Genomic DNA, 25,325 nt, shown 5'->3' with positions numbered 1-25,325 from the left:
TCGCATTTCCCTTATCTACGATACAACCAAAACCATAGGAATTAACGTAAAGTACTGTATTAACCCATTTATTCAAAGTTTGGTGCTTGATGAGGTACCACTTCCGCATTGTCAGTTATGTTAGCATCATGGCAGATAATTTTAACTTTAAAACACGCTACGAACGAGCCCTCAAACAGTTCCCACTCAGTCGTACACTGAAATACTTCTGAAACAATGAAGAAATCTTTGCACGAAAAGTTTAGGAACAAAATTAATTTTGTGAAACCCCTCTACAGGAAGAAAAGTGATCAAGTTTCAAATAAAATTATTCCTTTGGATGACAGGACATTAAAACTACGAGGCGACGATTTTGACGTAAACACTGTTTTAAGGGGATCAAATGTAATAAGTGTTAAGAATAAAGTTAGTAAAGAGTATGCAGTTACACTTCCAGGTGCTTGTGATAGTGTGTATGTGGATGTGTTTAAGGAAAACAATCGAAGATATTTACATCCAGCACAGAATAAATTAGCAAATATTGAACTTCAAGGTGGTGTTAAATATAAAAACAATGATCGTACCAAAACCATAGACGAAAATAGAAATAGTACGAAGATTATGTTTTACAAGGTAAAGGTTATTTATTATTACTGTTTTATTTTGTTATTGTAATTACTGTATCAACTAATAATAATGACAGTGATTTTAAATTACATTTAAACCATATTAGTTCTTAGTTTTTGGAAAAACAAATTTCTACCAGTTTAGTCTATTTACAGCATAATTCACGACAAATTCAATATTCATAAAAATGATTAACCTAAAGTGCTCATCTGTCTCTTTTCATCAAAGCGAAAACACAAATTGAAAGACAAAGAGTACTTTAGTCTAATGAAAAGTATTAGGCAATAATCCATTATACTGTATAAGCGTGGGTTGAAGTTGTCCTTAGAATGTAACGTAAAGACATAACAAGTCAATATAATGTTCCTTCTCTGATGTAATCCATAGTTGCTCCCCTCACACTTTAAAATCGATTTGTGTAGAGTTTTTTGTATTTTTTTTTTTTTATTAGTAATTGTTTTTTGTAATGTTTGTTTTGATTGATATTTGTATGATCTCTAAATGTATGTCATGTTTGCCTTTAAGTGCTTGTCACATTAAAAATTGTATTTTGTGTTTGTTTTTACCAAAGTATCAGTGTGCCGAACGCTGTCAAGCTTTATCAATAAAAAAAACAATGATAATTATATGTTAATCGATACTTCTGGCAAATCACACGCAATACCATAGACTTACACGTCTACATTTTACTTAAAGTATTCCTTTGTTTTTAGACTCCTGAGAGATATCTGCGAGTGTATCCAGCCCCAAAAATTGTGGACGAGAGTACATGTTCAATTATAATACGTTGCGTCATTTGCCAACTTGGTCTTACAACGTTTCTAATTCTTTGGACTATTATAGGCGTACTTATAATACAATATTTTGAAGGTAATTTCTCAATTATCTAATAGTATAAGATCCCGATATACAACGACCTTCACCGAGATGCTTATTTAATGAAACGTATTTTATATTTAATTTAATATGTCAATAAATATAATCCATATGGGTTGCCTAGCAAATTTCAGTCCAGAGTATTATTTAATATTTAAAAAAAAATTTTTTAAACATTTCACCGATATGATTATTAGATAAATTCTATACCAATCGAAAGTATGAAGCCTATAGAAAACGCTATGTCAAAATGCAATTTTCTATTCAACATATTTCGGGGTCTATTAGACTATAACAATACTAATGTAACAGATATTAATCTACGCCATGCTCCATGGACATACATACAATATATTCAATACGTTTAATACGTGTCTGTAGTTCGATTCCGTAGGAAATAATAAGACAATTTACTGAATTGATAAGAATTAATAAGAAACACGCGCGTGTGGTTTTGTTGGTAAATGACAACACTGTATACACAAATCAGTCAATAATTTAATCAGGATAATTAAAGTTGAAGGTGTGAAGTCCAAAACGCATCAATTATCAAAACAACTTTCGCCTTCCCTTGTTTTAGTATAAATGTTTATAACTAAATGTTTATTTCTACTTTCATTTTGGCGTGTTGTTCCCACGAGAATGTAAGTGCGTGCTCCTATTTCATCATGCCTCCTGCTGATGGAGGACTAATCTTTGTTTTTAATTTATTTTACTATGATTGATTACTTAACATGTCATGTGGAATATGGTGTAATGGTTGCAGCTCCTTAAAAACATTGTGTAAAACAAAACACTTGGCGATTAAAAAGAGTGGCGGAGAGTTTATTGCCAGTTCTTCTCTTCCGTTCTACGTTACTAAAATCGGGCAGTAAATATAAAATTAGAAGCATTTAATATGTATTTATTTTTTGACGTTCATAAGTGTACATTGTGTTACCTATATGTATAATAAAATATATTACATGATGTAGGAATATTTTCCAAATTTCAGGTCCCCACGAGGTAAATTTTGCTATGGAATTTGAAAAGGAACAAAATCAGCTTGTTATCGACCTAGCAACGGAATTAAGACAGGTATTTTTTTAGTTATAAACCTTAAAATACTCGCTTTACAATTACTGTCACTTGTTACATATCCATTGCACTCTCTTTGCCCCGCATAAGCAATTCATGCACCCCTCTGACGAAATACCATTATAAAAGAAACCGGACACCTCACATCGAACCGGTCAAATTCTCAATTAGTAATAACTCTATAGTATAGATTATTTATCGAGCACCTCATATCGGGCCGATTGAATAGTCATATTTAGTTCAAATATTGTAGTAAATTGATTAAAGTAATTTAAATATAATATTTTGTTTTTTTCGTGACTCACCGCTGGCCCTCAATGCACTTGTTAATAACAGTGTTTTATTTAAACGTACATTGCTTAAACACAGACAAAATATTTTGTTAATAAATTACATTAATAAACAAACAAGACTTTAAAATAAAAAGCTGTATTTTAATCAAATTTATTTAATGGGTACATAATACATACGCATATTTCACATCATATACGCAAAAGAAAACGCCGGATTTTGTCAATAATTAAAGTAATCCGTGTTTGTACCTAGGTAACACTGAAAATGTTTAGAACTGGCCAGTTAGAAACATTAGTAATGAAATCTCTTTGTGAATTTCAATTTTAGAACTCTTTGGTAACCTAAAGTATATTGCATTCATTTGTCATTTGTTTTTGTGAATTGGCGGCAAATCTAAAACTCTTGTTACACGTGAAAATGATTCTTTACGCGAGAAAATTTTCGGTCAATGATTTATTATCACGTTCGTTGTGGGCTTACTCAGCAACAAAGCTACGATAGGCTGCGATTAGCATTGTATTTAATGTTAGCCTCGCGAGGAAATCCATATCATTTCATATTTTTTCTCGTAAGACACAGCTTTTTTAAAACTAAAAAGATTCCCAAAATAATCTGGAGATATCTTAATCAATTAATTTTTAAATTATTAAGGTAATCGTTTTGGCCAGGAATGTTTGGGACTGTGATTTTTTTTTAGAAGAAAGGAGAAAAGGGGAATGAGCCTCATCTGATGTTAAGTGAAAATGACGTCCATAGACACTGGTCTATGTAAGATATGCCGATATTTGGTAATATGTAGTCTTCGCGTTAGGCTGTATATTATTTTAAGCTGAAACACACACGTCACCGATAAGAAAATGACTCAATTTTCAATTTATCGTTCAATTTAACGTAGTCCCGAGAGAGCCAATGTTAGAAAAATATGTTCCACCCAATTTGCATATCTCATGAAAATGAAATCTGAATATTCAAAGCGGGTGTCTACCACGTGTTCGTACTTGCCGCTCTGAATATGAATAGGATTAGTATAAAAAGAAATTTATTCACTTGTAACGTCTTGTTGAATTGCTCTAGATTTGAAACCTATTTTGACATACTTATGAAAAGACATTGTAACAATTCTAAAAAATGATTTACTCTATATTCGTTAATTTGCAATAATATTAATATAACCATTATAAACACTTAAACATCTGAAAACAATATGGTATAATAATTAGGAGTAAAATTATAAATTTATGTTCTTTAAAAATATAGAATATTTCTAAAAGAAGTGAATACATTTATTTCGCATGAATAAATTTTGAAGATACGTTCCCGCTCAATGAACACGAAAGTATTGCTTATCAAAGCTTTATTTCTACCTGATAGAAAACATTCATACTTAATTCTTATAACTATGGGCAACTATTACTAAACACTTATATTTCAATGAAATAAAAATTCTAAAGGGAAATTGAAATCGTTTCGCATTTTTTAATTTGGACCGATTGGTGTGATTAATTTAATTTTGAAATTCAAAACAAAAACGAGATTTGATTTTATATTTTTTTCTTATTTGAAAAAAAAAACCACTTGATAACTCAAAAATTATAACTTTCGCATGTATATGCAATTTCTGGTTAAAATTATCACAAATAGTCCTATCACCTACTAACGGGAATATGTGAAATTACCAATAACCCTGTATATAAAGTTGTAACATTAATTATTATTTAAAGCGCGGCCACAGAGAATAATTAACGACAAAAATACAAGAACTCTTTCCCCTAACTTTGATTTTGTTCCCTTTGGAGGATCTCTAACCCTATGTTAAAGTGTACACGCACTAATTAAAGGTATGTAGACAAGAATTTGCGTCTGGTAGACTCTGGTAGACTGGTCTGGTATACTGCGAAACGAATTTGTATCGTTATACAGCAGTGTTTCCCAACTTAGAGCCCACAATTTGATTGTTAAGGGCTATTTAACAAATTTTTTTTAATTGTTTGGAATTTGAATCTCAGTTTTTCATTATATGTTTTGAAAAACATACTGTGTCCTATGTATTTATTAAGAGTTTCTTAAGTGTACAATTAAGTTTTTAATACAAATTTTGAATTGCATGTAACATAGAGGGGGGAATAATAATTTTAGAAAGGCTTACCTGGGGCATTACACAAAAAGGTTGGGAAACACTGCAATACAGCGAAGAAGTTCTGCCGTCATTTAAGGTATACCATACCTTCATTTACCAAACCGAAACGATCAAAATTTGTTCAATAATAAGCTTATATAATTAACATTAAAACAACAGTATCATGAATCACGTTTCATATTTAATGACGGCACTAATGAGTTGGTGAGACTGACTGAAACTAATCCTTTGTAACATATTAATTACGCGTCTCGTATACCTCATTTGTATTACTGTCAGTGTTAATCGGATCATATCCAGTCATTATTGTTACAGTACTCTATGTAATGTTGGTTGATTTGTGAATAGTGAAGGCGACCATAGAGTAGACACTTCAGCGTATCAGTAATTCACTAATGTACTAAACATACTTGGTCCCGTTAAACCAAAACCATAGGTATTGGTTGAGTGCATTTAGTCATTTTAATAAGACAACACGTGTCCATTTTAGGTACATACGTAGTCTCTAAGGGTATGTTCCAGACTATCTGACGTGTTGCTTGGAACTCCCAGCTGGAAAAATTCTGCAACAGAATTTTTCAAATATGTCAGTAAGATGAATAGTATAAGAGGTAAGGTGGGTCCCGCCGGCCAGCGGGCTCCGACTCGCCCATAAATTTCATGAGGATATTTCCGGAGTAGTTGTCGGGCTCGGCGGGAGACGCCAAACCCACCAGACTTAGTTTAAGCAAATAAAGTCCCTTTTTAGGAAACGGGAGATTTGACACTTTCCTGCTGCTTACATGATCGGCCACAGATCTGCCTGATCGCGTGCCTCATAGGATACTATGTAGAGGTTCTATGTATTATAAAATATATATCTCTATATATATAACATTCTCGTGTCGCAATGTTCATTCCCATACTCCTCTGAAACGGCTCGACCGATTCTTATGAAATGTTTTATGCATATTTAGTAAGTCTCAGATTCGGCTACTATCTACATTTCAAACCCTTAAGTGATAAATGATGTCCACCCCGAAAATTTATTTTTTATGTTTTAGATAAAACAAAATTATTACATTTTTTTATGATACAGCATACAAAAATACATACAATCCTTAATTTTCACCCCTCTACGATTAACCTAATTATTTTAGTTTAACCTATTAGATTAATTATGGTATGAACTCTGAGGTTCATATAGAGAAAAAATCACAAAACAACCTAAAAAGTTTTCATTCCGGAAAACCGAACAGTCTCTGGGGTAGTATAGCAAAATGTTCCATGTTCTACTAAAAAGGTAGGCTAAGTAAAATCACATTAAGAAGAAACGAAGTTCGCGGGGGCAGCTAGTATACTCGTATATATGTATTTCCAAAAGCTAAAAGTCTTTGGCAGGCGGAACAACCTTATGTCATTGAGGATACTATTATAATAGAACAAAAGTTTCACTATCAATATAAAAAATTTACATTCACCTACAGTCTTAAGCAAAATCTCAACCTGTTTCATACTGAAAGTATTCTTCTTGTAACAGTAGTTTAAAAAATGTTTTTTATTTATTTATAGCCTTATATCAGAAATACAAAATTACATTATAACTGTTATTTTTCCTTAATCTATGATAGCTGATTCTGTGTGCCTACGGGCAAAGGCCTCCCCCATTGTCCTCCATTTTTCCTTATTGTTTACAATTAAAAAATGTTATGTTGGGTTTAAGTCAAGTTCTAAAATAATTTATAACAGGGAATTCTAGTGTGGGGTTCTCTTTTTGCTATAGGTAAATCCTTTTTTATTCTGTCTAATAAAGCGTTTTGCATTTCCTTCTTCTTTCTTTCTTTCTCTTTCTCCATTTCTTAGATGCCAGTCTATCTCTATGGAGTTAGCTGTTTCTGATATTTACAGTGAATCAAGATGCCTGTTGAGGTGGCATTGCCTAGTAGATGAATTCAAACTTTCGTAATTTCCATAACGCCTACACACCCAGTAACTAAAACTTAGAACCCAAAAGTTAAAGAAATCATAAAAATACTATTTATATTATACGAAAAAGGTAAAATATAAAAATTCCATTTTCATTTACAGAAGAGAGGCTTCTCAACAAGTTTTATCTCTGTAATGGTAAAGTTCGTTGACCTTTAACATGTAAGAAAATCGATTTTATTAACATCGTGGAACACGTGTATCGTGTATCGTCGAATAAGCTCGGGTCTCGCAAGAAATTTAATTTCGCGTTTTCGAATCGAAGGGTTCTTCAGCATATCTCGTCTTTCAAAGCAATTTCATGTCGAGTCCAAATCAAACTCGTCCCTTATGGTGCTTCAGAATAGATTACGTTTAATCTCCATATTTTAGAATACATTACAACCGTTATATGACCAGTGATTTGAAAAATGTGCGTAGGGGTTGATTTGGGTATTGGCTATCATGATCGGGATTTATATATTTCCTTTCCGCAAGCAGTTATCGGATTTGTTTTCCTGTTTCTTTATATAATGTCTCGGTTGGTAAAGAATGACTTTATAATGTAATAAATGCTTGAAATTCATATGTCGATAATGTTGGGTCTTATTTATGTTTTATGCTTCTAATATGTCATTCGACTGTAACCATACTAAATTTATTTTATTGTTTCCATCTGCGGACACTATACAAGTTTGTATTATGTAAATGCGCCACATTGATGCCTCTTATATTGAAAGGTCAGATAAAAATATCATTTTTGTTCAATTTATTTATTTATTTATTTAGGTATATTGAATACCACTCTTGTCCTAACATAAAAAATACAAAAAATTAACTATCTACTATAGGCACTAACAAATAATAGATCTTTGTCAGTCTACTGAACGGACATTGAATAAGGTCCGTTAACCTGTGTAATTCAGTAATTTTTAATTAATACACCGAATAGTCCTTGCTGTAGATTTATAGTCACTAGTGTTCATAAATATCTTAGATATTTTGTATACGCTGAATAAATATAGATGACAAAAACATATATTTTATGGATTTCAATGGCAGTTGACATTTTAATCGTTCGTTGATTTCAACCTGTCCCACGTCCAGCAGTGGGACACTCTCCTTTAAATTTCAAGAGGAGATTTCCACATTTCCGGTTGGGTTAAAGTAAGGGAATGCTGTATATGAAGTTAGTTATACGTGATCCAGACTAATTATTTTATTAACCAATATCATTAAAAAAAATTTTACTTGAATGGTTTGCGTGACATTTATAAAAAGCGTTCAATTTTTAGGTATTAGGCATATTGATTTACTGACGTTTTTATTCGCCTTACGAGTGACTATTACCTTTGTATAGAAAGAAAAGCCTATTGGTGTACAGCCGTGATTCGAACGGACGTCCTCGAGGTTGAAAGGCGCACGCTCAAGTCACTAGATCAATATAAATACGAATCAATGTGTAATTAAAATATAATAAATCAGATTTGAACGTCATAAACTTTGTATCTGTTTGTATCTATAGGATTTACGGTCCAATTGGTTGTTAAATTATTAGTTTACCCCCTCATACATTTAGTCATTTAATGCTGTAACACTTTTCACATGTAAAGTTAAACACGCTTCACTGTAATATCCAGTACGGTACTTGTACAAGATCAGACATGAAATCTGGCTCGAAGGACCAGCTGTCCAATTATTTAGTTTAATTTATTCATTCGGTTTAATCTCAAAATTAAATTAATTAAATAATTCATTAGATCTCTTGGGATTCCGTAACAAATACTATTCATTTGTTTTCTATTTTCCTTGCGGATTCCAAGAACTTTGAAATCTTTCAAGAGTGGTCTTTCCTCGGTACCATTTATTTTAGCGGTGAAATAAATGTCAGCACACGTCCGCGACAGTGTTTTCCTTTCACCGTGAGACCTTATTTCTGAACGTGTGGTAACCTCTTGGGGGAACGAATAGGGCTGCCAGCTGGAACTTAGAAATTACACATATGGCTTTATACGTACACTCAATCTGAAATGTAGTTTACTAGCTACATTTTATTGGTGTTGCTATATTTACTAATACATTTCTTAAAAGGCAAGCAGCATTAATTTCTCAAAATCATATTAAAGCCAGATAAATATCATATTTATTAAACATCAAACAAATTAATAAATAAAGCATTTTAAAATTTGATTTGGTATTGATTTGCTCCAGTTTAAATATTTTTGATTGCTCTGCCTTACAACATTTGGTGCTTAAAAAAAGTGGCGGAGAGTTTCTTACCAGTTCTTCTCGCCCGCTCTACGCCCTGACGCCGCGAACAGGTAGTAAATGTAAATTTAGAATCAATTAAAAAAAAATTCTGTTGAGGTCCATAAGTACTTGGTTAGCTATATGAATAAAGTTATTTTCAGTTTGAGTTTGATCTCGTTATGTTGCTTCAATTGTGAATCTGTAAATTTAGAACGAATAAATCAATTAATAAATTACATTATTTTAAACTCCTTAAAAAGTTTTCTTCTCCTTAAAAGAATAAGTAATCTGCTACCCGCACTATACAACGATTTCTTTCAACACTAACAACTCATTCAAAAAATATATCCTTAAAACACAGTGCAATGTCACTATTTAAGCCGATTTTGACATACACACACAACACACCCACATGCTACACTCGTTATCTCTGTATATATTATTGTTTAGTCTTAATAATATAATATTATTTTTGACGTGATAACGTCTTTAAAATCGTTTTAGTTGGGTGACATGTTCAGAAACTTGTGTCACACCAAAACCTCACGAGCGCGATCGCAGGTATAACGAGAGAGAGACGGACCGATCTCCCGTCTCATCTCGAGCGCTGCCAGTCATTCCGTGAATGTATGAAGAAAAATGTAAATCATAGTCGAATAAGTAAACTTGTCATTTTACACCCGAAATTTATCATCAAAAGTGTGAATAAAACGATAGATGTAATTTAAAATTTGAAAAAATTGTTATCTTCATTAATTCCTTACTTCCCAAAAACTTATATCACCAATAAGACGTTATCACGTAAACATCTCGATCGTAAACCTACTTTACAAACAACCAATATTTTTTTATTATAATTAAGTAAGCTTTTTCTAAATAAATAAACAGTATTTTCTGCTTGGAAATTTATGCGGGTATCATTAACTTTTGATTCTCAACCCTAAAGTAAAATCTCAAAGAGAGGCCGAATTGAATAATAGGAAAAGGAAACGTGTACAGTTGGCTGAATATTCATGATTTTTCATGTATTCCTTCCTGTTACGAAAAGACACATCAAAGCAAATATACAAATTTTCCTTTTTTGTTAAATCGTAATCTACTGTTTGAGCTGTAGAGCCTCAAGCAAGTACATTTACCCCCGACTTATGTTCATCATTAGAGAAAAAGTCGATTGAGAAAGCTATCGTTAAAGTAGTCGAGAGTCAAAATACCGATTTTTTTACAATATTCGTTAATTGTTTGCCTTGTCTGTTGTTTGTATTGTACCACAGATTAGTGTGTACCACAGAATATTTTTTATTATATAATACCGCACATTATACATTTCCAAGCAGAAAATACTTAAAACTTTCTGTTCATTTATTTAGAAAAAGCTTACTTATAATAAGACATAATTAAATTGAAACGCCAATTAGGTTAACAGAGAAAATGCGTGTAGGATGTGGGTGTGTATGTCAAATCGGCTTAAATAGTGACATTACACAGTGTCCTTGAAAATATCCTTTTTGAATGAGTTGCAAGGGGAATCAGATATTTCTAATGTTAATCAAAATTAGTACCATCAATTAAAATTGGCGAATGTAAGTAAGGTTCAAAATTAAAATTAAAACAAACAAATGCACTTGAATTACTGTTGTTACTCCAAATACGAATTTGGAAGAAACAAAAAATTATGGCGAAACCAAAAAGGTTTTAACCACTTTAGTTCGGAACTCAAGCAAAAATGTCTAATAAAAGCGGCTTAATGCAGCAATTTCTATGTAATATCGTAAAAGTATTATTAACGAAGTTATTTGTTTACAGACTTACATTTTCCTGTTTACTCTTGTAATGGATATCGAAAACTATTTTTTATGGGAGAAGGCAGATCGTTTAAAGTATTAACGTCGCCCATGGACACCAGTAATGTTAGAAGATAAAGTTGTGTTGCCGGCTTTTAGAAAATGGTGCATCTTCTTTAAGGTGCTTAAAGAAAGTGCCCTCACTACAATAGACTCCACTGAGAAGGCTTATAAGTGCGTTACCGGCCTTTAAAGTTGAAGTGCTACTCTTTTCTTAAAGGCTTTTATGTCGCATCACTTTGTTATGTAAACTTACGCCGGGATACCTCTTACTGCTACATGTTAGACGAAATTATTAAAATATGTATAATGTATATATATGTACTGCATTTACAGTACCAAACGGAAAGTAAATGTTTAAGGACCTATCCAGTCGCCAAACTCCTAAAAATTACATTGTTTGTTTCCATTTTACGTCATCATTTCTTGAAGTATATCGCAAGGCAAGTAATCCATTTCAGAAAAAAAATTGATAAAATTATATTAATTTAATGTTTTACATAACTAATTGTTATTACGGGCCGGCGCGCCTCAGTGCTCCAGCTCTCCACTGCGCACCGCAGTCCAACCCGAGACACTGACACAGCAATTCGTGAGAGACCCTGAGACAAAATGTTTTAGAAGTATATTAGCTTTAGTTTTTTTTATTATAGAAACAAGGCAAACGGGCAGGAGGCTCACCTGATGTTAAGTGATACCGCCGCTCATGGACACTCTCAATGCCAGAGGGCTCGCGAGTGCGTTGCCGGCCTTTTAAGAATTGGTACGCTCTTTTCTTGAAGGACCCTAAGTCGAATTGGTTCGGATATTCAGCTGGTTTCACATAGTGGTGGTGCGTGGAAAAACTGCCTTGAAAAACGCTCAGTTGTGGAACGGCGGACGTCGAAGTGATACGGTTGAAATTTCGTATTCTGCCTCGACGTCCGATGATGAAACTCAGCTGCAGCTTATACTTAGCAATTTATTAGTTATACTTAACAAATAAATATATTTTTAGTTCCTATTTCTTTAATACTTAACATGATGTTAATGTGTCTATGGGTTTAGGCTTCTTCAACACATGACTTTTCTGAATGTTGATGCCAGAGCCTGTCATGTCTCGATTAAATAAATAAATTTCATTTCATATGGAAACTAGATTTAGTAAACTCAACATAACAGACACAGACACTGAGAAAAAGTATTTACATCATTGTATAAGCGACAAATACAAAAACAGGTAGACAAAGCTATACATTAACATACTTCATCCAAGCTTGAATAAGAATTTCTTGGTACATAGTAAAAAATAACAGGTACAATTCTTCATAATTTTCCTGTTGGCTATACGCCAATGTAAATCGACAATTCAAAAGAATTTTAGTTGTGATTATTTCTCACCCTACTTTATTATGAAATATGTAACAATTGAAGCAATATATAATATCTATATTTTTAATAAATGCAAAATTGCACACTACAATTGTAGCACTAGAGATTGAATCAATGGCATTTGCGCTCTGGCAAGGTTTTTTTTTCAATATATCTATAATAAAATTATAATTTATACAATATAATGATAAATTCGCGTTTATATTTTAATTTTTTTGTAAAAATTCGGCTATATCGATGCTGAGTTCGATTCCCAGCTACAGAAAAACTATAAAATGTTTAATAATATTCATATTGTTTATTATATTAATTACAATTAACCTTTTTTAACCGACTTTAACAACCCGAAACTCGTTATCGATTCGATGTGTATTGTGTAATTTGGTGATTCTTTAAATAATTTTGATTTATTAAAAACTAAATCCTGGCCTAACAGTGAACAAAGTAAATAAAATTATACATGAAACAAAATCTTATCAGATCACTCAATGGACATTAAAAAAGGTCCGTTTACCTATTTAATTCGTAAATGACAGTTATACACCAAATCAAAACTGATGATGTATGATTCTAATCAAAAATGAAACATGTATTCCAATACAACCTAATTAACTAGTTTAAAACAAACTTCCCATTGTTAGATGCTAAGCTATTGTATATTATCACAATGCCATATTACAACGACTTTTACCTCACATACAAATATGAAGCCAAACAGCACTAGAATACCACACAATTCTCACTACGAACCATTTACCAACCTTTTAAAAATTCAATTTTCCAAACAGAAATACCATTCAAATTGAACCGTTGCATCATAAAATTGCATTTGTGGAATCCCTTAAAATGCCGTTTTACATTCAATTTATTCTGAAAGGAAATTGGCACTGAAGGGTTAGTGTCTTTGGAATTCTAAGCCTTCTCTTTGAAACCGGTTGAAACGTCTGAACGCCGGGATTTCGATGTATTGTGGCTCAGCTTCGATGGTATCTTACTAAACTATTTAGACAGATTGATGGAGGTTTAAATGCTGAGGATTTGACTTCCTATCTTGGAATATGGAATATCAATGATGAATTCATAATAAATTGCATTTAGATTATAAGAAAAGTATACTTGTGAAGAGTGTTGAGCAGTGTTGGCCTAGTGGATTCAGTGTGCGACTCTCATCCCTGAGGTCGTAGGTTCGATCCACGACATTTGCTCGAACGGTGAAGGAAAACATCTTGAGGAAACCGACATGTCTTAGACCCAAAAAGTCGAAGCGTATGTCAGGCTCTGAAGATTGATAACCTACTTGCCTATTAGATTGACAAATGATCATGAAAACAGATTCAGAAACCTGAGGCCTAGACCTAAAGAGGTTGTAGCGCCACTGATTTATTTTATACTTGTGTGAAAAAAATACATATTTATTTAAAACTCCTAAAACAACATATAGTATAAGATCCCGATATACAACGACCTTCACCGAGATGCTTATTTAATGAAACGTATTTTATATTTAATTTAATATGTCAATAAACATAATCCATATGGGTTGCCTAGCAAATTTCAGTCCAGAGTATGTTTAATTAATATTATTAAAAAAAATATTTTTTTATAATTTGCATGTAGTAAACTTTTTTAATTCTTTTCAATCAATACTTTTAAACAGGGTAGTATTATATATGTATCACTATAACTTTCTTTTTTACTAAAGATGTATATATACTTTAGTGCCACATAAAAAATATACACATAAATAATTAATTGATTAAAAACAACCTAACGTTTGCATATTCTAAGGGCTTCATACTTTCGATTGGTATAGAATTTATCTAATAATCATGTCGGTGAAATGTTTAAAAAGATATATATTTTTTAATATTAATAAAAATACTCTGGACTGAAATTTGCTAGGCAACCTAAATGGATTATATTTATTGACATATTAAATTAAATATAAAATAAGTTTCATTAAATAAGCATCTCGGTGAAGGTCGTTGTATATCGGGATCTTAGACCAATATATTCTTTAAAGATACAATAAAATATGACTTCACAAATTTTACACACATATTCATCAATTAATTAATACAATTTCAACTAGCAAGGAAAAAAATTAAAGCAAAAAGGAACAAAAAATAAATAGAAACTGAAACCTCATAAACAAAATTCAAAGCAAATATAAAGGAGATTATGTTGTTGTCTTTCATAACTCATAACTGTCCATAACTCCAGAAAACATCGAAAAAAAAAACGAATACAAAATGTTCAATGTCAAACTGTCAGGCGGTACGAAGTTCGGTCAGCTAGTTTTTCAATTTTTTCAGTTGATCTCTGACATTGATATTCTACCTCAAATTGTCAAATTTGAAAACATTAAATTAGAAACATTCTAGAATATTTGTTAGTACCTAACACAAAGCTGAAAAAAAAAGATTCGACAATATTTTAAATTCAATTGCTGTTTGCATTCAAAATTAAGAATTCAAAGTAACAAAACGAACCTGTAACGGAAAATAAAAGCTTTATGTTAGCACGAAACGTTATTTATAGTGTACATATTCTGTTACAAAAACTGTGACAATTTTATTTTTACACGGAAATTACGCAAATAAAATATTCCGTAGGTATTAGGACTAATTTATAGCTACTAACTTGTAATCTTGGCTCGCATAATGTCGAGCTTAAATCCATTATCTCATTTATTTATTGGTTGTACTTATTCCCACGGTATTCATGAATACATTGAGAAGATTAACGAATTAATGAAACATTTGTTTTATTAAACTTTTTCTTAGCTTGTGCAAACTTCCGTAACAGCCGAGCTTAATATCATTCATTAAGAATTAACGGTTACTTAAGCCACATGATGTTACTAAACTATAAAGTCAGCAATTATTTAACTGCTGTTGAAATTGTTACAATTGAATATAATAAAAATTTATAGGCCTGAGCCTCATATTTCTGTATATATTTCATGATCATTTGTCAATCTAATAGGCAAGTAGATGACCAGCCTCCTGTGTCTAACACATTCCGTCGACTTTTTGGGTCTAAGGAAAGCTTTCCTCACGATGTTTTCCTTCAACGTTCGAGCGAATGTAAAATGCCCACATAGAAATAAAGTCCATTGGTGCACAGTCGGGGATAAAACCTACTACCTCAGGGTCGGTGAGAGTCGCACGCTGAAGTCACTAGGCGATCACTGCTCATTAAATATAATTATTGTCTATAAGAATTATATAGGATCTTTATTAATATAGTTTTATGATTTATTGCATGACTCATATCTGAAGCTTAGGATTAGCGAACACGTTAGAACAATAGAATCTCAACTTCTCGTCCTAAATAAATATTCCAAACGAGTGTAATTTATAACGCAGCATTATAGGTAAGTCGTAAAACAGCATTTTCCTTTATCTCAGGTTGTAATTCCGAGGGTTGAAGGACTAACAACAATTTGTTCGACTGCTCAGTAGATTGATTCAATCAATTCAAATCAGCTCTGTTGAAAACGTTGGTCGGGAATTACTCGCTAAAATCTATTTGTTAAAAGTGTAGATTTAAAGGCTGTATCGAATATTGAAGATATATTTAATGTTTGACGGGTAATAGTGGAGTTATTGACCCGTTTTAGGATACTTTCTTCAATTGATTAAAAATTATGTTTTCTTAATTTACCTACATTTATTATATTTTCCTTCAGCTAAAAAATACAGATTGAATATAAAATCGTATTTGTTAATTCAAAATCGCCGCTCTCATGTTCTTAATACAAAGTATCAACAGCATTGAATTTTCAAATATCCTACAAAGACAATTATTTGTTATTTCGAATTCTTTTAACAGCAATAAAAATATTATATTATTAGAAGCGCGAAAAAGTGTTTTTAAGTGAAAATCTGACACTGATTTGTATTAAATTTTCCACTTCCAATCTCACTGTCGTTAAAAGCTTTATCGCTTGACAAGCATAAATGGAAAATACACTAAATTTAATGGAGATTGTATTCCGCTTTCGCTTTTAGCCATTTTTTCGGCTAATCACAATGGTTATTCATGATTGACTTGATATTTTATTTATTTTTATATAGTAAATGTCTATCTGGATTAAAGCTGAAATGGGATTGGGATCGGTGCGATGCGGTCGGTATCGGACTCAGTGTAGAGGCTTATAGTCTTAATTGTGAGCCCCTTATTTAGCCCAGCTATACATCGGTTTTCATATATTTCTGCTAAATTAAAGGCAAAATTTTTAAACTCGAAATTATTATGTTACAAAAGATATTATAGTAAGATTCCTTGATCCCAATAGGTTAGATTCCGTCAGTAGATCAGTGAAAAATAAACTCTGAATACGTTTTTGTATTTGCCAGTACCTTGACGGAAAGTCTCCCCGTCTCATACATAAAAAATATTTTTATTAAGGATCGAACCCAGGACGAATATAATTAACTAAGAACCAAGCTTAATGAACGAACGAAACGAAGACTTACTAAGTGTATAAGTTACGTTAATTTGTCCAAATTTTACCACCCTAAGTTTGGTAATGTTAGAGCATAGACTAACATGTTCTACGTCTGTTACGTTAACAACTTGTCTTTATCGGCAAGTAGGTTGATTCCTTTTTATGTATGCTTCAATTTTTAGGTTTAAGACATGCTGGTTGACGCACGAAAACGCGTCACCATAAGAACTATAAATTGAGCATATTTACTTGCTTCATTTTCTTAGTATTTCAAAAGCTAAACAAACTGAATTTTTACGAAGCTTCTTCAATATTTACGAACAAAATATGTATTTATGAAAATAAGTTTAACATCTGAAATGAATTTTCTCTGTCCCCGCTATAATTTCTTCTTTATCTAAAATAAAATCTTGTAGAAATTCTCTAAACATTCTGTCGGATATCCCCGTTTTATAATATTTTTTTTATGTAATAGGATGCAAACCAGGATGCTCACCTGATGTTAAGTGATACCGTCGCCCATGGACACTCACATTGCCAGAAGGCTCGCAAGTGCGTTGCGGACCTTTTAAGACTTGGCACGCTGTTTTCTTGAAGGGCGCTAAGTCGAATTGGTTCGTAAATACTTCAGTGGGCAGCTGGTTCCACATAGTGGTGGTGCGCGGCAAAAACAGCCTTAAGTTGTGGAACGACGGTCGTCTAGGTGATACGGATGGTATTTCGTATTCTGCTTTGCAGTCCGGTGATGAAACTCAGCTGCAGGTATTAGTCCGAACAACTCCTCGGAACACTCTCCATGGGAAATGCGGTAGAAGATGCAGAGAGACCCCACATCTCTACGCAACGCCAAGGGATCAAGCCTATAAAATCAGTTACGTTGTCGTAACAAAGCATTATTCTGCCTCGGCTTTTGTTAAACCAGTATATTAAGATTTAAATTTTATGTCTAAGGGGAAAATTGAGCCCAGTTTTAAAACTTGATGTACAGCATTGTTCCATTTTTTATTTCATGTTTTTTCGTTCCTAAGTGTATTCAAATTCAAGCATTTCATGATTTGCATAATTTATGTCCAATTTGTTTTAGATAACACGGGTCAACAAAATTGACTTTGACTTTAAAGCATAAAATTTCGATATTTTATATCGTAATTATACAAAAAAATAAACATGAAAAAGTTTAGAATATATTTTTCGAAATCCGTGGTTTTATTTTTAATGATGATGAAAACATTCTAATAAATATACATATAATTTACTGATCGTTGTTTATCACTCGAGTGCCATCTAGCGGCACTATATAAACGAAAATACGTATTTTTATATATGTTACAATTCATAAAAAAGGGAGTGCAGCATATATTTTATTAATAAAGCAAATATTTTCTTTTCATTTTTGTGCATAATTTCCCGAAAATCATAAAAATAATGTTGTACGTTCCCTGTGTATGATATTTTCTTGCTTTTTTGTATCTTTCATGATAAAGATTGGCCCGATTATGCTGAACTACCTTATCCCTAATTAAGTTTGATTGTATAAAATGTCGCGTAGTTTAGTATGTCTCTCTCTCTCTTGTATTTATTACAATAAATAAATCATGCCTAATGGAAGAAAACGCATCTGCAGGAGTAAATTAAATCTTGCGCGGCGCATGTAATACATTATTTATACATAATAACAAATTACATTTTTCAAGTCAAATTAATTCCATTATCATAATGTATATCATAATGAAAGTGTTGTATCCATTTTGGATTACTCCCAACTCCGGTACAATCAAAACTTTGCTATTTCAACCCCTTACATAGTCGTAAACAGTTTAGATACAACAACGGCATCGATCAGACACAATCCGCTCCGAGATGGTTTAATCCCATACAATCTACAATGTGCTAGCCGGAACAATGCCTCACTCAAAGCATCGTCAATTAATTCAGATTAACCTGTGGTTAAACATTATTTAATATGCAAATGAAATTAGTGCAAGAAATAAAACAAAAGAATAAACGGCTCAAATATAAGAGTCTTTCCTCCAACTTCGATTTTGTTCCCTTTCGAGTAGAGACTCTTGGGCCGTAGGGTTCAAGTGTACAGGTGCTAATTAAAGATTTAAGTTGGCGCCTGGTAGATAGTACCGGTGACTCCAGCTGGTGCTTTCCTCGCTATAAGTATCGCAAAACAGCGGGGAAATGCCTCGGGAATTTTCTTTTTATTTATTTTAAACTATTTTTATTATTGCTATGTAGGTTAGGAAAATTCTTAAAATTGTAGATTTGATTGTTATGATTACCAAGAAATATTAGTTATGTAAACACTATTTCATTCGGTTCAACGGTCTACTGTATCTGCCATGTTTGACAAATTATTAAACGGATGACCAGTAAGTCTAATTTTAGAGGTATATGATTAGATAATTTGTGACGTTCAAAAGTATACAATTTTTTTTTTGATTGGACAATTCACACCAATTGACCTAGTCCCATGCTAAGCTGGTGAAGCTTGTGTTATGGGTACTAGGCAACGGATATACATACATATTATAGATACCCAAGACCTAAGCACAACACCAAATGCTCATCACATCGATGTTCGTCTCAGCCGGGGAGCGAACCCGGGACCCATGAATTCGCAGTCAGGGGTACTAACCACTAAACCAATGAGCCGTCAATATATAATATGTTACCTAAATGAGTAAATATATTTAGACTTAGAATTTAATCGGAGAAAATATTACGTCTATTAAAATAAATACAAAATATATTTATTATTTAATGAATCCCGTCCTTGTTGTTAAAAACAAAACATTGACTTGGTCTCCAGTAATTGATTACTCAGAAGACGAAAAATATGTCCAACAAAAGAACATTAGTAATTGACCCTGTGTTGTTGGGTCCATTGCCTTCTACTATTATTAAAGTTACGTATCTTTTAGATCACTCCTCTGTCACCTAAATGGAGGCTCGCTATAGAAAAACGGATGGACGATGAGAGGAAATTGACAATGGCTGCCGTGGGTAACGGAGCCAAACCGAAGTCGGGACAATTCTGGAATCTTTCGGGGACATTTCTGTTCTGCGTGTACACTATGACGACTCTCGGTATGTTTTCGCAATTAATCAAGATCTATTGTTATGAAACCTATCGCAGGGCAAACGTCTTTAATAAGAGTTATTTATTTATTTAAAAATATGTTTCCCAACGGGAAATATGATGGTCTCTAGAGAAAAATAACAATAAAATCTAAATATTTTAACTTCCTTTAATAGTTAAACGCACCATACTTAAATTCAAGAACTATTACTAAATAACTAAATTATTAAACTATAAATGTGGTTTAAAAGGCGAGAATTATAAATAATAACTTATTTAAAATTACTATTATTATTAAAACTATGTAGTATTGTAAATACTGTATTGTGTGTTGGAAATAAAATAAAAAATTAACTTACTTAATGCATTATTTTAAAAAAGATAAGTGCAAAACTGTGAGTCTCTCAAATCTTTAGTTATCCGTATTTCACTATTTTATGGAGGGCATTTTACACTGACTTCCTGGTGATGAGAATTTATATTGACCCAATCATCTAACACTTATGTAATATTTAAAATTATATTTAACATAAAACGCATGCTATGCCAAGGTAAAATATACTTAGATTAAATATCACGTCTGTGTGAACGTGATCGATTCGACCGAAGGCCCATGCAATAAACCTTGTCTCTAAATAAATGCATTATAGGTAATTGATTTTTTCATGTTTGCTTGGAGGGTCAAAAGGTATGAAATATACAAGGGGTTGAATAATAAATAATATATCGCTGGCGCTACAACTTTTTAGGTATGCTCCTCAGACCTCTGTATCATTATTGTCAATCTAATAGGCAAGTAGGTGATCAGCCTCCTATGCTTTACACCGGCGAATTTCTGGGTCTAAAGCAAGCGAATGTTAAGTGCGCGGATGAACAGAAAGTTCATTGGTGCACAGCCGAGGATCGAACCTACGAACTCAAGGATAAGAGTCGCACGCTGAAGCCACTAGGCCAACACTGCTGCAAGGGGTTGAATAATACAAACAACATTATAAGTCATTGAAATCCCCTTACAGGTTTCGGTGCTCCAGTACCGCACACAATTTGGGGTAGAACATGCGCAGCAATTTATGGTATATTGGCTGTGCCCACACACATTTATCTAAGTAAGTGCTTTTAGTACACTGTTGAATAAAGCCTCTGTTAGGGATACATGATGTATGCATGAACAATAGGTACTGACATACCTATATATTTGGTTATATATCAAACAAAGATTATACTGTATGTGTTTGTGCCCCGTTTAGTTTTTTAACTTTGCTATATATGTATACTAGCAGACTCGGCCAAGCGTTGCTGTGGCTAAGGTTATTGTTATATTACAAAGTAGAAAACTATTCAAGGGTAAACCACCAGTCATGTGGGCCCATGGGGACCATGCTTTTTTAGTGGTTTTGCCATTAAATTGTAGCTTATGTGAAACGTTGGTACTTTCAACACAGTTGTGACTGTCAAATAATAAACAAATAATTTGCAATAAAATAATATTGCGAGTATAAATGAAAATGTAAGCTATCCTATCTTTTCAGTCAGATCAAACTGCACACCGTATGCAAATTTGATTGAAATCGGTAAAGTCGTTTTAAGGAGTCCATAGCGGACAAACAACGTGTGCACGATGAAATTGTAGTTTTGTTTAGTTTGTTAATAAATAGTGTGATGCAACTGCGGGGGGCGGGGGCCGGGCGAGCGTGTGGTGTGCTATCGTCTCGTTCATTCGCCTGAGGTCACTGACCACACTACACGTCGCTCGACACTGCTTCCGCAGCTGCACACTTTTTCGAAAATAGTATTTTATTTCTTCGCCTCGTCACCAACATTTTGGTCTTCGGCCGGATCTTTGAACATTTATAGACAATTTGTGAAGTGTGTAATCGTATAAAAGTGATTTGAATCGTGAAGTTTTGTGTGCAAGTGAATATTATAGTGAATCACGCGCACGCCCTTTGTTTCCTTTGTTCTCGGTTCTTATATACTTTTATTGCGGAATGTACAGTGATTTATTTTATAGGTAAATTGCGTATTTCGTGAAATCTAATAACTATTTAAAATTATTGTTCGTTTCGTTTTATTATTTAAATAGTTAATTAGTTATTTGTTTCGTTTCATCGAAGTACGTAATAAATATACCTGTTTAAGTGTTAGTGAGGTGAAAATAGTTACTATTATGAAATAAATAGCTATAAAATTATTGTTCGTTCGATTCGTTTTAAGTATTTAAATAAATACTTGTTAAAATAGTTATTTGTTTCATACTGGTATTCATTATTTTTTTGTGATAGTGAACCTAGGTACCTACGTTTAAAGTGAATGTTAGTGAGTAATTAATAGTTGTTCGGTTCGTTATATATTTCGTGACACTAAATGGACATTAAGTTATATTTATGTAATATTAAAGTGTGTGTTTATGAAAAATATTAGTGTGAATAATTTTGTGATTATTTTTGCGTTGCGTATTGAAATAAAATAAAATAATAGTGCTCGAGTGCGGTATTACAATTATAAATAATAGTATTTTGCTGTTGTGTTCGTACGTAATACGTAAATAATTTTCGTTTTCGTTTCGTAGTAACGAGTTCTTTTCAATAACTTTTTTGTGTAGTGAATAAAATTATAAGTTTTTTTGTGCGTTTGGGCGTGGCGTGTGTGTTGAGTGTTGAGATTTCTTTTAAATTTATTAATTACTTTTTTTCTCCCAAACATGCCAATTACTAGGTCGCTCAGACGCCAGGCCGTAAAATGTGATTCGGCCCCAGTACATCCTACACATGAAGACGATAACTTAGCAAATCCGCAAGCACCAGCTCCTGCATCAATGGCAGCCGTTCATCATCAATCAGAGAAGTCATTACACGAATACCCTAAGGCTCCTTCGGAGAAGCGATCGGTGATGAGCAAGAAGAGTGTGCAGCGGGCAGAGGCTTTAAAAAGATTAGCAGCTGCAAGAGTAGAAGAGGCTCGCGCTACAGCCGCTTTCGCTGAAGCTGAATTAGCGGCTATTGAAGCGCAGGGTAGTGAGCTGGATAGCTTGGCGGAAAATAAAGGCTTCAGAGAGAGAGATAGTTTAGTTAGAGATTGGTTGGATTCAAACGAACATGATGCTCAAACAACTTCGAATCAGCAGCTCGATATTAAGACACTCGTATCTGCGCTTACTGAAGCCGCACGAGCGATGCAGAGCCCAAAAACGCTATTCGAATTACCAATTTTTAGCGGGGCAAGTAGTGAGTGGTTAGCGTTTAGAGCAGCATATAATGAAACTAGCAGTAATTTCTCTAAATTGGAAAATTTAGTGCGACTTAGAAGAAGCCTGAAGGGGGCAGCTAAGGAAGCTGTCATTTCTTTGTTTATAGCAGATGTGGAGCCTGGAGAGATTTTGTCACTCTTGGAAGCAAGATTTGGACGACCTGATGCATTAGTTATTGCGGAGATGGACAAGATTAAACAACTTTCGAAACTTTCTGATAATCCTCGTGATATTTGTATTTTTTCAAGCAAGATAGTCAATATTGTTACAGTCATAAAGGCTTTAAAAAAGGAGTGCTATTTGTTTAACCCGGAATCTGTGAGAGCTGTTGTGGAGAAGATGACACCGACTTTGAGGTACCGTTGATATGACTACGCTGCAGGGCGACCTGAGGAAGAGGCGGACTTAGTTAAATTATCTTCTTTCTTTTCCCGCGAGGCGGACCTTTGCAGTCGGTATGCTCAAGTTGAAAATGTTCATCACCCGTCATCACAAAGAAGACCGATTGTAACAAATGTGGCATCTACTACTGCAACACCTGGAACGTCCATAACGCCAAAGAAGCAGAGCTATGAATGTATTGTCTGTCATAATTTACATCACATAAAAGACTGTAAACAGTTCATGGATTTGGAGAGTAAATGTAGATGGGAGAAGGCTAAAGATTTGAACCTGTGTTTTAGATGTTTAGGACGTCGCAATCATCGTCATAGGTGCTCCTATAAGCCATGTGGGATCGAAGGCTGCAAGGCGTCTCATCATTCACTTCTGCATTTTTCAGCGTCTCCCTCAGAGACGCCAGTAGAACCAGCAGGAAAATCAGCTGTTGTAGCTGCGACTCGACAGAAAGTTGGTAGAGCTTTGTTGAAGATTGTGCCAGTAAGATTGAGAGGTCCCAAGGGGACCATGACTACATTTGCATTGCTTGATGAGGGGTCATCGGTCACTCTTATAGAGAAAGAAGTTGCTTCTGAGATTGGACTTACAGGTCCAGAAGAGTCTTTTATTATTGAAGGGGTGGCAGGAGCACGTACGGAGGCTTCCAGTTCAAGGAGAGTGAGTCTCTATATTAATGGTGTTCACATGGATAAGGAGCATAAAATAGAAGCACGAACAATAGATAGTTTGAATCTTAATCACCAATCGGTGGATGCAGATATGATAGAAGGTTGTGATCACCTTCTGGAAATAACCGAGGATCTTACATATGATCGAGGTACACCTACTCTTCTTATTGGCCAGGACAACTGGCATTTGATTATTTCGAGGAAGATAAGAAGTGGTGGATGCAGAGATCCAGTTGCATCACTAACGGAATTAGGTTGGGTATTGCACGGGCCTACTAAGGGGCCTGGAAAAGTTAGTGTATTAAAGCTGGTAAATCATAGTGAAGAAGAAGATGAAAGGAATGAAACTAAATTAGAAGATTTGTTCAAACAGTTTTTAAGTATAGATTCACTAGGAATCGAACCAAAACGTCAAAAAAATGATCCAGAGGAACGCGCGTTGTCATTATTAAAGAGCTACAGCCACCGTCTTCCTGATGGACGTTTTGAATCGGGGTTGCTGTGGCGCAAAGAAGAACTGGAGTTACCAGAAAATAGAGAGAATGCTTTAAGAAGATTGATAGCGATTGAGAAGAAATTAGATAAAGACCCTAAGCAGAAGATGGAATATAATGCTCAAATTGAATATCTTTTAGAATGTGGCTATGCTGAGGAGGCCCTACCTTCGTCTCGTTCTGGCCGCACTTGGTACCTACCACATTTTGCTGTGATTAATCCATCAAAACCGAAACCGCGAATCGTTCTGGACGCTGCTGCTAAAACGAATGGGATATCTTTGAATGACATGTTACTTACCGGACCAGATCTGTTACAATCACTACCTGGAGTTTTGATGCGCTTTCGACAAAGACCAATTGCTGTGTCAGGCGATATTCGTGAAATGTTTCTTCAAATCAAAATTAGGACTGAGGACAGGGATGCATTGCGTTTTTTATGGCGAGGTGATAGACGCGAAAATGAACCTCAAGAATATCGTATGACAAGAGTGATTTTTGGTGCGGCGTCTTCACCTTGTACTGCAATTTATATTAAAAATTTAAATGCTGAAGAATATCGACGGGAGTACCCTGA

The 25,325-nt window shown here is 33.6% G+C and overlaps 1 protein-coding gene across 1 annotated transcript in view; it reads left to right on the top strand.

Annotated features, from left to right (window-relative positions):
* Positions 1-71: 71 nt before the first annotated feature.
* The window catches only part of LOC125051881, a 32,657-nt gene continuing 7,403 nt past the window's right edge, over positions 72-25,325 (top strand). The window contains exons 1-5 of the mRNA XM_047652495.1: positions 72-612; positions 1,320-1,476; positions 2,477-2,559; positions 19,783-19,948; positions 20,957-21,046. Coding sequence (XP_047508451.1) covers positions 217-612; positions 1,320-1,476; positions 2,477-2,559; positions 19,783-19,948; positions 20,957-21,046 — 892 coding nt within the window. The 5' untranslated portion in view covers positions 72-216. The remainder of the gene's footprint in view (positions 613-1,319; positions 1,477-2,476; positions 2,560-19,782; positions 19,949-20,956; positions 21,047-25,325) is intronic.

This window comes from Pieris napi, chromosome 8, assembly GCF_905475465.1.
Source record: "Pieris napi chromosome 8, ilPieNapi1.2, whole genome shotgun sequence".
NCBI lineage: Eukaryota > Metazoa > Arthropoda > Insecta > Lepidoptera > Pieridae > Pieris > Pieris napi.
This window is presented reverse-complemented; position numbering and strand designations above follow the sequence as displayed.